Here is an 11,584-nt window from a genome sequence, read left to right on the forward strand (position 1 = left end):
CTCAACAGTAACTTCCCATTAATCTCATAATATAGGTAGAAGCAAAAATAAGTAGCCAGTAGCATAATTTTGCAATATAAATATAATTTGAATTTTTGTATCTTCAAAAACCTAGGAATTGTAGTTTCAATATTAAGATAGTCATTTGATGTCCCTAAACATTTATGAACCAACATTTCAAGATCAGACAAGTATTTAGACAACTCAACTAGTTCCATATCTGACTTAACCCTAAATATTTTTTCAAGAATACGATGGGCAGATTTGATTACAGGGTGTAAGGTCTCTATTGCACTTACGATTTCTGTTTCCTTGTCCATGAGGGAGTCTGAATTTTTTTTAGGAACAGTCGGTATTTTGGTATCGTAATTCACTTCAACAGTATAAATTTGAGTGCCGTATATTATTGAATCCTCGATATCCAAGGTAATTAAAAAATACCATAATCGCCTACTCAAAGTCTTCATTTTTTCATCCATCCTCCTATCGGCATAATATAGAATGTAGTCTGGATCTCTATTTAAAAACAAGGAATTTGCCATTTGATACAAGTTTCCAATACTAACTGGAGATTCCGTTCTAATGAATGTATCTTCTTCTGGTGAATAGGTTTGATAAATTTGCATCATGAGTGACGCCTGAAAAATTGCTAAGTTTGGTAGCGAAATTAGATCTAGCTCTCTAATGCATAATTTTGCTACATTTATAACTTCTAATTGTACGGGATTTTGCAAAAGATACTTTTTGTTTCTTATATCTAAAGAATCATTTTCTGAATTCAACAAGCTCTCATTTTTCCGTGCGTCATTATTAAATAATGATAAATAGCTCAATCTCATTAACATTAATAATGTTGCAATAACCGCAACATCTTGTCTATTCCTGATTTTTATAGTTTCTATTTTATTTATTTGGGAATTATTTATCTCTCCGTCAAATATTGCAAGAATATCCGAGCGAAAAGTAGTTTCATCCAATATTGGAAAGTGAGGATAGAGAACTTCAAAGAACAAATTTATAAGTAAATTGACTGTCTTTTTATTCGGCAATACAAGCTTTACTTTATCCAATAAATTTCTCTCATTCTCAGGCTGTGCTATGCTAAGACTTATTCCTCGACTCAATCCAAACTTGGAAATTGCATTCTTCACTTCTATAATATCATTCGGAGTATGATCTTTTCCTATCTTCTTAATATAACTATCGCCGTAGAAATGACGGGACTTTTCTTCCAATTTATCTAAGTCAGCAACATGAGGCGACGAAAAATGCTCAAAATTCCTCAGAGAAGGTGACCTCAAATAGTTTGATATCAATATTCCTGTAGGATCTTGTTTTATTAAGATTAGATACCTCAATGGGCCGTATGGAGAAACTGGCACATTAGAATTTGTATTGAATGTATTAAGAAAATTAATTGTCTGATTATCCAGTTGAACGGGGTTGAAACCAACAAATCCCTCAATACCTTTGGAATTCAGATAAATGGATTTTGATGAACCTTCTACTTTCTGTGTAGACGTGTCTCCATATCTAAAGGATAGCAGTAAATCTCTAGGCTTCTGGTTCTTGTCCCTTGTAGATGTAGTTAAAAGAGCCTCAAGTTCTCTAACTTTCTTGTTGAGAGTCTCTACTCGGCCATTCAAGTCCTCGCGGTGTTCTCCAACTCTATTCTCATTCAAATTATTGTTGATCCCTGTCCTGTTTTGTTCGGAAAATCCATGAGTAGCGTTGAGTTTATCATCAACTACGTGTTGTCTTTTAGGTGTAAAATACGAGCAGCTACTTTCAATGCTTAATCTTATACAGCTCGAACATGGGAGCTCTCTGTCACATTTTCTTTTCTTCTTATGGCAGTTTGCACAAACGAGTATTTGTCTGTTTCTCTTTTTATTCATTTTGAAATACTTGTTTCCCTAAAAAGAAATCAAATCAAGTAATTTTAAGAAATTTTTTGTCGCAAATTTTTCAATACTTGAAGTGGAAGTACATTTCTAAACTATGATCTATACGATAGTGTTATATTTTATCTAAAATCAATCTATAAAGTAAAGTAGCTTATACTCGTTTCTATAAAATTCGCTCACGTGTTATGGAAACGGTATGTTGCAGAATGCTTGCGAACTCTAAAGCATATTCCTTTCGACCAAAGCTTCTTTGTCAGTCGATACAGAGCTCCGGAAACTTGCAGGTGAGTCATATTTTAAGTATTCGAACTCAGTATAATATCTTCCAATGTTCTGGAAAATGAAAACTATCATGTTTAAGAACATGAGGGTTGCATCAAAACAATAAAGGAATGCTTCATGCGACATAATATATCCATCATTTCCTTGAACATATTCGATAACTCTAAATATGGATCTTATAAATATAAGAATGGAGCATACTAGAAGGGTAATTAAAACGCAATTCCAATTCTTGAATTTTGAAGGAATATTTCTAGTTATCATGGCGCATTCGTTTGGGTGCTTAAGGACTCTATAATGAAAGATCAGTTCCACAACGATAAACATGCCAAAGAAAATTATTTGAACTATCAAACCACCAATAATTACATTCTGTCCTGTTTTTGAGGATGACAGCTGACTTTGAACCATAATGCCTGCACCACCTGCCTGCATCAAGAATGATAATACATCGCCCAACACAAAAATCTTGGTTAAATACTTCAATGAAATAATTGAGTATCTCTCACATTCCATACGTTCAATTAACCTCCCAAGAGACATATAAAGGGTAGCTGCAAATAATGCTGGTGCAACCAACAAGAGAGTTGATTGTATAATGAATGGGCCAAGGACAGTGGTATCATGACTTGATAGAAGTCTTCCAATATATCCAACGTATTCAAAAATTCCTCCTAAAACAAAAGGCAACATAATCCATAACACATGTTTCTCTTTTCTAGAAAAATTCTTTGAAACCATTGTTCTCACTATCTGATAAATTTGAAAAATAGTTGCCAATCCAAAGAGCACAATAAAAATACCTGCTGCAGCTTTCGAAGGAGTGTAGTTATACGCCTTCCATGAATCTCTAATTCTTAGTTTATTCAACATTATATCTATAATTAAAGGTTTTTAAATAGCTTGTTATCAGCTTATGTTAATTCAATTTAATTCTTAATCCATTTTATATTGCAAAATTCTGATACTTATATTCTTTACGTACGATGAGATAGTGATTAAAAATATGTCGGCGATTGGTGGCGATAAGTGGATTTAAACGGGGTTAAAGGGCGTTAATTCAGACTAAATCAAATCGCGTACCAGGTACTACGTTTTGCTGCAGTTCAACAACTACAAGTCTAAAATTAGATGGTAGATGGGTAGCAGCGCCTCCTTCAGAAGCAATGCCTACAATTAACTTTGATCTCTCTTAGCACGGCTGAATTATTTTTTTATTGAATCGTACAGCTACGACTTACATACGTGACGATTAATAGAGTCCAAGTAAGTTTTGGGCTTAGTAAATGAAAAGGTATTTAAAATATAATGATGGATCAAGGCTAACACAAACAAATGTAAGACTACAATTGGACAAATTGCAAAATTTATGAGAAATTTTTCTTGGTAAATAGTTCTTGCTCAACTTGGATCATATCCACTCGAAAGAATAAAATAACAATTAATGTAGAATGAAATAACATAGAATCCTTCTGATAAGAAAAACAAAAATGAATATGTAAAGTGAAAATGAAAATTTTGTCATATGTCCATAGACTAACTCAGATTAAGCTTCAATATTATCAAAAGTGTATTTAACTCACATCAATCATAAAAGGTAATACGGAGCCATACATACCAGAAATCCATGGTGCCGATTCATAGTACGAATTGATAATATACAAGCTAATATAACTGTTGAAATAGTAATTCATTTAATTAATTAAGAAAGTAGAACGTATGGAGCAATCAGGAGAATGTTTACGATTACCAGCTCAACACTAAATAATGAGCTAAAAATACAACGCTACTTACAGATAAAGATAATTTTCATAAGTAGTAATTCCAAGACCAAAGGAATTATAGTTTAATATAATAAAGCAGATATTGAAACTATTACAGAACTTACAATTAATGTAAATTTATCAGCATGATGCAGCCATAATTCAGTATTCTTATCAATAGAAAAGTTTAAACCTTTAAGTTAGTCGCACCCAGATAACCACTCTACAGAACTGGTTAAGCATTTTGATATTTGTAGTTTAATGTTAATTCAAGTTCCGAGTCTATTTTTTTGATTTTATTACTTTTTTGCGAAATCTACAAATTTTCATTATTATGTTCAAATCCGTTTAAAAGTGATGCGGCCGTAAAATCTCAGCTGCATCAATCAATCTCTGTCTAATGCATCATTGGAGGACAAGAAATATTTTTTCTAATATTCTGTTTGAAAATAATTACTTGATTTCACACTGAACAGACATTTTGTCATATCTTTTCTATCAAAATTGCATAAAGACATGACAGAATGTCTAAATTGTTAGACAATTTAGATGAAAATGCAAAAAAAATTCCTTTTTGATATATATGTGGCTTTATTGCATCAACAGTGGCATTTGAAATTATAATTTCGAGACATAATTATCCGAAGTATGGATTAGAAAACGCAATTAAAATATGAAACACGTGAAAATGATAAATTTAAGTTTAAATCGCACGGACAATGCTTCAAAAAGTTTACACAGTTGCATGCGGAACAAAACTATGGCTGCGAATAGTCCCTGCCGATAGATCTATAGAGATGCTTAATTTAATTAACATTGAATATATTAGGAGCAAAATTTCCATTAAACTTTATTGAGTTTTTCTTATCATTAAAGCTAACGATGAGTTTGAGGTTTTTAAGAGGCTCCCAAGACAAAGAAAAGAAGCAAGTTGAAGTAGTCAACAAGGAGTACGAGTTTGATTCAGACAGTTCATCTGAGTTAGAACATATATTTCAAGATCCGGTTGTTGCTGAACACTATAAGCAGATCTACGATAATTGTAATTATGAGTGTAGGGAACACTTTGATCCTGAATTTACATGGACTGCTGAGGAAGAAAAAAAGGTGGTGTGGAAAAATGACTGGTATGTTACGTTCTGGGCATTCTTTATGTTCACAGCCTTGGATTTTGACAGAAATAATATTTCTCAGGCTTTGTCAGATAATATGCTCGATGACTTGGGAATGAGTACAAATGACTATAATGTTGGTAAAACTATAAACTTAGTGTGTTTTCTTGCAGCGGAGTTACCATCTCAATTACTTTCTAAGAAGGTTGGACCAGATATTTGGATTCCATCTCAAATAGTCTTATGGAGTATTGTTTCGATGTCACAGGCAGCTATCACAAACAAAGCAGGGTTCTATGTTACAAGAGGTCTTTTAGGTGCCCTTCAAGGTGGTTTCATTTGTGACATTTGTTTATGGATGTCTTACTTCTATACATCCAAGGAATTTCCATTCCGCTTGTCTTTGTTTTATATTGCTAATCCCTTGACGGCGGTGTGGTCAAGTTTATTAGCGTTCGCGTTATTGAAGATTAAAACCAACGCTTTGCCTGAAGGTTGGAAGTGGTTATTTCTCCTTGAAGGATTATTTACGTTGCTTATTGGCTTGGTTTCGTTTTTCAAGATGCCTGCCTCAGCTGTTCAAACCAAGACCTGGTTCCGGAAAAATGGATGGTACACCGATAGAGAAGAAAAAATTGTTGTAAATAGAGTCTTACGTGACGATCCAACCAAGGGAGATATGAATAATAGACAGCCAGTCAGCCTCAAAGAATTGATCAGAAGTTTGATGGATTTCGATTTATGGCCAGTTTATCTTATTAGACTTTTAGGTGATATTGGTGCTACACCAACTAGTAATTATTTGACTTTAACACTTAGAAAATTAGGGTTTTCAACATTCAAGACTAACGCATTGAGTATTCCATACAATATATTAACGATAATTACCATGCTTGTTTCAGGGTACATGTCGGAGGTCCTTAATAGCAGAGCTCTAGTTTTAGCAACTATTCCAATATGGATTCTTACAGCTTTGTTTCCATTAAGATACTGGCCTGGTTCTCAAGTTGATGCATGGGGGACATTTGCCATACTTACAATTGTGCTAGGAGCATGTCCTACGTGGCCACTTACCATATCCTGGTGTTCAGCTAATTCTAATTCTGTTAGAAATCGTGCAGTTTCTGCTGCTGTTGTTAATGTATTCTCTCAAACTGCTGCCATTATTGCAGCAAATATATACAGAGAAGATGATGCACCATTGTACCACAGAGGAAATGAACAGTTGATAGGATGTGCCTTTGGTGCTTTGGGTGCTTGTATTTTTGCAAGATTTTACTACATATTCAGGAATAAGCAGAAGGATAGGGCATGGAACGCATTAACAATTGAACAACAAGAAGATTATGTTAAGAATACTACTGATGATACAAACAAGCGTCTTGACTTTAAGTTCGCTTATTGATCATACTGGTTTGATTTTCCAACTTTATAGAAAAAAAAAATAGATTTTCAAGTATGTTGCGCAATATAAGTAGATAGATCACAAAATAAAAGTGAAAGATGAATTTTATGATAGAATGTAGATTGTATGAACAAATTGCTTCTAAGTTTCGAATACTATATATACAATATATTTTAAACATTGAAATTTGCGATCACGAGATTAAAGTTGATAAGCCGAACCACACATTTTTTTCCAATAATCTATGGAATATATTGTATGTATTAATAGTGAAATATACCCTTAAAATAGTAATGGATTTAATATGCCTCCGTTGTCCAAGAAGAATAGGTCAAGTGTGGCCTGTAACTTGTGCAGGGAATGCAAATTAAGGTGTAATAACAATAATGATGGTAGGCCATGCCGAAGATGTGATTCATTGAAGCTTTCATGTACTTACACGTTGAAAAAATCTCAGATATATAAGAAAAACTTAAGCAAGATTCCACATAACATTAGAAAAACTAAATCTAATTATACAAACCGAAATAATCAAAATAAGGAGGATGTGGGAGTAGTTCTCCCAGAAAAATGGATACTAATGGAAGTTGCAGAAATATTTTTCAAGAACCAATATAAAGGTATTTTTCCCTTTGTACATAAGTCCACCTTGATTTCATTCTTAAAATCGAATGAATTTGACCCGAAAACGTATATAAATGAATATAATCATAAATTTTTCAAAGCGAGTTTTTCAAACTCATTGAAATATCCTGATCCTATTCTATTACTCGCTATTCTTGGACTCTGCTCTAGACTCCATCCCGTTTTATCTGAAATATATGGCGGCTTCTCAGAGACAGATGAACCTGAGTTATTTGTACCAGATACCCTGTATTACAAGACTATGAATGGCAATATACGACATGAAAGTTCGAGCAATACTGAGAGGAGCAGCCCAAAAACGCCTTACGAAGTTGATTCAGATTTAGATAATGCCTCAAATGCTTCCAATTATTTTGGATGGCATGCGCGGAATCTTCTTAAAGATGTATTCGATAGTCCAACCATACAAAGAATTCAGAGTTTAACTCTACTAAGTAGCCATGAATGGGGGGAAGGAAACACATCAAGAAGCTATCTTTATATTGGTATTGCAGCAAGAATGGCATTGGTGCTTGGCTTAGGTGAAGAGAAGAATTTATGTGATGATGATGACAATGCAGATGAAGGAGATGATGTATCGAGAGTTATTTCGGTTGAATGCAAAAGACGGACTGTGTGGTCAGTTTATATGATGGACAGGTGTAATTCAAGTGGCAGGGAGAGATCACCAGCTATAAGAATTGAAGAAATTAGAATTAAGCTACCAAGTACTGAAGATGACTTCATTTTTGGGAAAGAGAGTAGTGCACAAACATATGCTGGACTTATATCCAACATCGAAGATAAGAATATTCAGGAATTGAGCAGAACCTCTTTCTATGGATTCACGATAGTATTATTTGAAATATGGTCGAAGATTGCAAAGTGGGTAGGTGAAATTGGTGGGAAGTATGAAACAATACCACCCTGGGATCCAAATTCTACATTTTTCAAGCTTTCCGCTGAGTTAGACTCTATTCAATCGGCTTTTCCAAGACATTTAGTATACAACTCATTTAATTTAGAAGCGCACATCTCACAAGGATCGGCACCAAACTTTGGTTATCTACACGGGCTTTCCTTCTTGTGTCGGATTTTTTTAAACAGAGAGTATTTATTTTGTGATCCAGATTCTTTTACTTTCCATTGGTGGAGAAACTCAGTGAATATCTTAATGATCTCAGTAGAGAAATTATCTACGTTGATAAATAACCTTAAACTGCGGGATCTAATGGTTATTGCTCCATTTACTGGATTTGAATTATTCTCAGCCGCTGTAACTGGTCTATATTTCTATGCCTTTCCTTCTGATATTATAATAAAGAATTATCCATTTATAATAGACGAAATAGTTCCTGTGGATTCTGAAGAAGTTAGAAATATGAAGGAAAAGTTCAAGACAATGTCATTAGATAATATACAAGGATTACGTACTTGGAGTAACGTATGGGGATTAGGTAAAAAGTGGTATAATTTAGCTAAATTTCTACAAGAAGAATTTGAAACTTTTAGGATTAACTCATCTAACTCACCTACAACGATTCAGAATGAGACTATACGACATACCATGCATGATTATGGTAATGGTGAGGTACAAGAGGTATATAATCCAAAACGTCATCGTAATATAAAGCTTGTTAATTCACTACTAAAAAATAAGGTCCCCGTTTCACCCGCTCATAATGGTGATATCCCACTTAATTCTTCGGATTCGACCCCAGATACTGACACGACTAATAAGAATGTATTCAAAGATGATGTAATGTTAAATTATATTTCTTCCCCTGCTTTGAACTTTCTACAAAGTTTTGATTCTGCAAGCATATTTCCTGGATGGAACGATAATTTGGAGATCTAATACTACTATAAAAACTCACAAGACAAACAAGTAATATATAAAGAAATGTTCTGTTCAAAACACTATAGAATCTAACCTTGAAATGATATCGAAATATGTCTGATAACCACTTACGGGTTCAAGATCTTGTTTACTACGTTCCACTTGCAAAATTTGCGCTTCTGTTTTCACAGGATCCGACGTAGATAATAGAACCTCATCCGAGTCATAAGCTTCTACTAAAACCCTTTCATGCTTTGTGTCAAATGTTTTGATGCTTTCAAATCCCTTTCTTGAAGTCTCTCCGATGAATCGTTTAGAACCATTACGCTCAACAGAATAAAATTTCCATTTCTTTGTTTCAGTGTCTCCATTCCAGCTAACGTATATATTTGTAGACCCATCCTTTGTAAATTCGCTCAATAAAGCAATTTTTTCATTTGGCTTACCTGTCCAGTTGTATTTAAAAGCACGATAGTTTTCAGCATGAACACCTAATTCTCCTGAATCAACGAAAGCATTGAATATTGGTTTTTCGTCTTTAAATTCCGTGATCGCACCTTCTGATCCCCAATTGACTAAAACGTTTCCATTTGCTAAGACTTGGGTGGATCCTTGTGACTTTGAAAGCAATTTATCAGGTGAAATTCCGTTAAAGAGCAATTTTGCATTCCAGTTCTTTGTATCAACTTCTATGATTTTTCCACTCGAATGTTCATTATATTTTACAACACGGCCATTTTTGTTCTCAGTCCCATGAGCTGAATTATCATAGAACGATATTAATTGCTTGGTACCATCTTCAGACGTTGATAAGTATCTAGCATGATGCTGGAAAGAAAATGTCAAGTTTTTATCAGCCTTGAAATCAGAACTGGTAATACCTGGTAGGCCTCCTAATTTCCAAATTACTTCTCCTGTATTTCCATCTATCTTATACAATGATGCTGCATCCCTCGCAGAAAGTAAGTAATCACCATTTTCATCCTTATCAACCGAATTAATGTGGAAATAATCCCAAGCGTCACTTGAATTATATCCTGATCCAGCTTGTCCTTGGACAATTGGCAAGACAGACTCATCAGGCGAAATATGCTCTAACGAGGACCATTCGAATAAGACTTCGCCAGTATTTATATCTATTTCCTGAAAAATAGCATCTACTATCCATTGCTGTTCTGGAGATGCTCCATATGGTGTCAAATCCTTAGGAACTGGCTGATAAATCTGTACTAATCCTGATGTTTCATTAATTATATGGAATTCATGTTTGTCAATAATCTTATGATTCCCAGCCCTAAGTTCTTTGATAGTTTCGTAATTTTGGTTTAAAAATGTTATATGACCGTGACCATGCCCATAACGTGGGTTATGCGACCCCTCAAAGGAAAATAAGACATCTTCCCCATTGACCTTACCAGCTTGGAAATTTGTTGCCCATATAGAAAAATAACTAAACCCAGACCAGACCAATTCTCCGTCGCTGCTAAATATATATGGAGCTGCTTGACGAGGTCCGTGAAAAGTATCAATATCAGCATACCCACTAAATGGAGCAAGGAATAAATAGCCTGGTGACACATCTTCATTTGGAAGTATTGTAATATTTAACTTCGGAGGAGCTAAATCAGGACGTGAGCGATATTGCCAATCGCCAAAGACTACGCTAATGAGGTAGGATGATAGCAAGAGAATTCTTAATTGAATTGATTTCATTTTAATAAAAAACAAACTTTTCATGACAACTTTGTACTTATCTGCATTCTATATATAAATCCAAATGTTTTATTTGGAGCCATAATTTCTAATTGAAACGATAAAAAGGTATATTATATTTTGAATAGTTTCGGTTCGGTTCGGTGAATATAGATAAGCAATGATATGTAGGATCAAAAACCATCTTGGTTTGAGGAAAAATTATTTCTATTCTATTTACTCTTATAAAAGATTATTTCTATATCGTCTATTAACTTCTTATATAAAGATTATTTGAAAAATAAATACTAATTAAAATATACAGATGTGGTGGTTCTCATGATTTTATTATTACTGTATTACTGTTGTGGGTTTAGTTTTTAAAATATCACTCAAAAGAAATAAAAGAAACGCAATTGCGCAACAAACCGCTGAGACAGCTTGAGCAATCTTGATTGCAGATTCATAATCTTGGAGTACAATCCATCTTATGTTGTCAGGTAAATCGAATGCAGCCTCAGTCGATCTCTTCAAGTCATCTAATATTTTATTGATTTCATCGTTACTTAATAATCCTAGTTTGTGTAAATCCTTGGAAACTCTATTGTTAGTAACTAATTGGACGATTGCAGAGACTCCGGCAACACCCCAGACACCTCCAATACTTCTCATTAAATACACCATAGATGTAGAAGTAGCTTGGTTGGAAGTTCCGTAAGCAAAAATAAATGTGAACAAACTGCTCGGATAAGCTAAACCTTGGCCAATATTAGCGGGCATCAAAAGAAGGTTCAAAAGCCATGATTTCGTATTTTTGTTAATTAATAATGCAAGGAAATTACCTAAGCTCATAATAAATGATCCAGAATACACAAGGGGTCTCAAACAATTAAACTTAGCCATCGTTACTCCTGCAATAATACCACCTATGGGTGTCGAAAGTGCAGGAAAAATAAGTC

General features: G+C 34.1%; 6 protein-coding genes across 6 annotated transcripts; 2 read left to right on the plus strand and 4 right to left on the minus strand.

The window, feature by feature from the left end:
- Positions 1-299: 299 nt before the first annotated feature.
- On the minus strand, positions 300-1,898 carry AC631_05546 (uncharacterized protein; the record flags this gene model as incomplete). The annotated part of the gene is made up of 1 exon (XM_015614375.1): positions 300-1,898. A coding segment is annotated over one exon (1,599 nt), but the record flags the coding sequence as incomplete, so codon positions are not given.
- Positions 1,899-2,126: 228 nt separating this feature from the next.
- Positions 2,127-3,062, minus strand: AC631_05547 (RTA1 domain-containing protein; the record flags this gene model as incomplete). The annotated part of the gene is made up of 1 exon (XM_015614376.1): positions 2,127-3,062. One exon carries the CDS (start codon positions 3,060-3,062, stop codon positions 2,127-2,129), a length of 936 nt encoding a protein of 311 aa, XP_015464793.1.
- A 1,772-nt stretch (positions 3,063-4,834) lies between these two features.
- Positions 4,835-6,469, plus strand: AC631_05548 (uncharacterized protein; the record flags this gene model as incomplete). The annotated part of the gene is made up of 1 exon (XM_015614377.1): positions 4,835-6,469. One exon carries the CDS (start codon positions 4,835-4,837, stop codon positions 6,467-6,469), a length of 1,635 nt encoding a protein of 544 aa, XP_015464794.1.
- Positions 6,470-6,773: 304 nt separating this feature from the next.
- Positions 6,774-8,951, plus strand: ZCF38 (Zcf38p; the record flags this gene model as incomplete). Its single annotated transcript, XM_015614378.1, has 1 exon — positions 6,774-8,951. One exon carries the CDS (start codon positions 6,774-6,776, stop codon positions 8,949-8,951), a length of 2,178 nt encoding a protein of 725 aa, XP_015464795.1.
- Positions 8,952-9,005: 54 nt separating this feature from the next.
- On the minus strand, positions 9,006-10,646 carry AC631_05550 (arylsulfotransferase family protein; the record flags this gene model as incomplete). Its single annotated transcript, XM_015614379.1, has 1 exon — positions 9,006-10,646. The coding sequence occupies one exon, from the start codon at positions 10,644-10,646 to the stop codon at positions 9,006-9,008; it is 1,641 nt and encodes a 546-aa protein (XP_015464796.1).
- Positions 10,647-10,976: 330 nt separating this feature from the next.
- Positions 10,977-11,528, minus strand: AC631_05551 (uncharacterized protein; the record flags this gene model as incomplete). The annotated part of the gene is made up of 1 exon (XM_015614380.1): positions 10,977-11,528. The coding sequence occupies one exon, from the start codon at positions 11,526-11,528 to the stop codon at positions 10,977-10,979; it is 552 nt and encodes a 183-aa protein (XP_015464797.1).
- Between the last annotated feature and the right edge of the window lie 56 nt (positions 11,529-11,584).

Source organism: Debaryomyces fabryi, assembly GCF_001447935.2.
Source record: "Debaryomyces fabryi strain CBS 789 chromosome Unknown contig00227, whole genome shotgun sequence".
Lineage (NCBI taxonomy): Eukaryota > Fungi > Ascomycota > Pichiomycetes > Serinales > Debaryomycetaceae > Debaryomyces > Debaryomyces fabryi.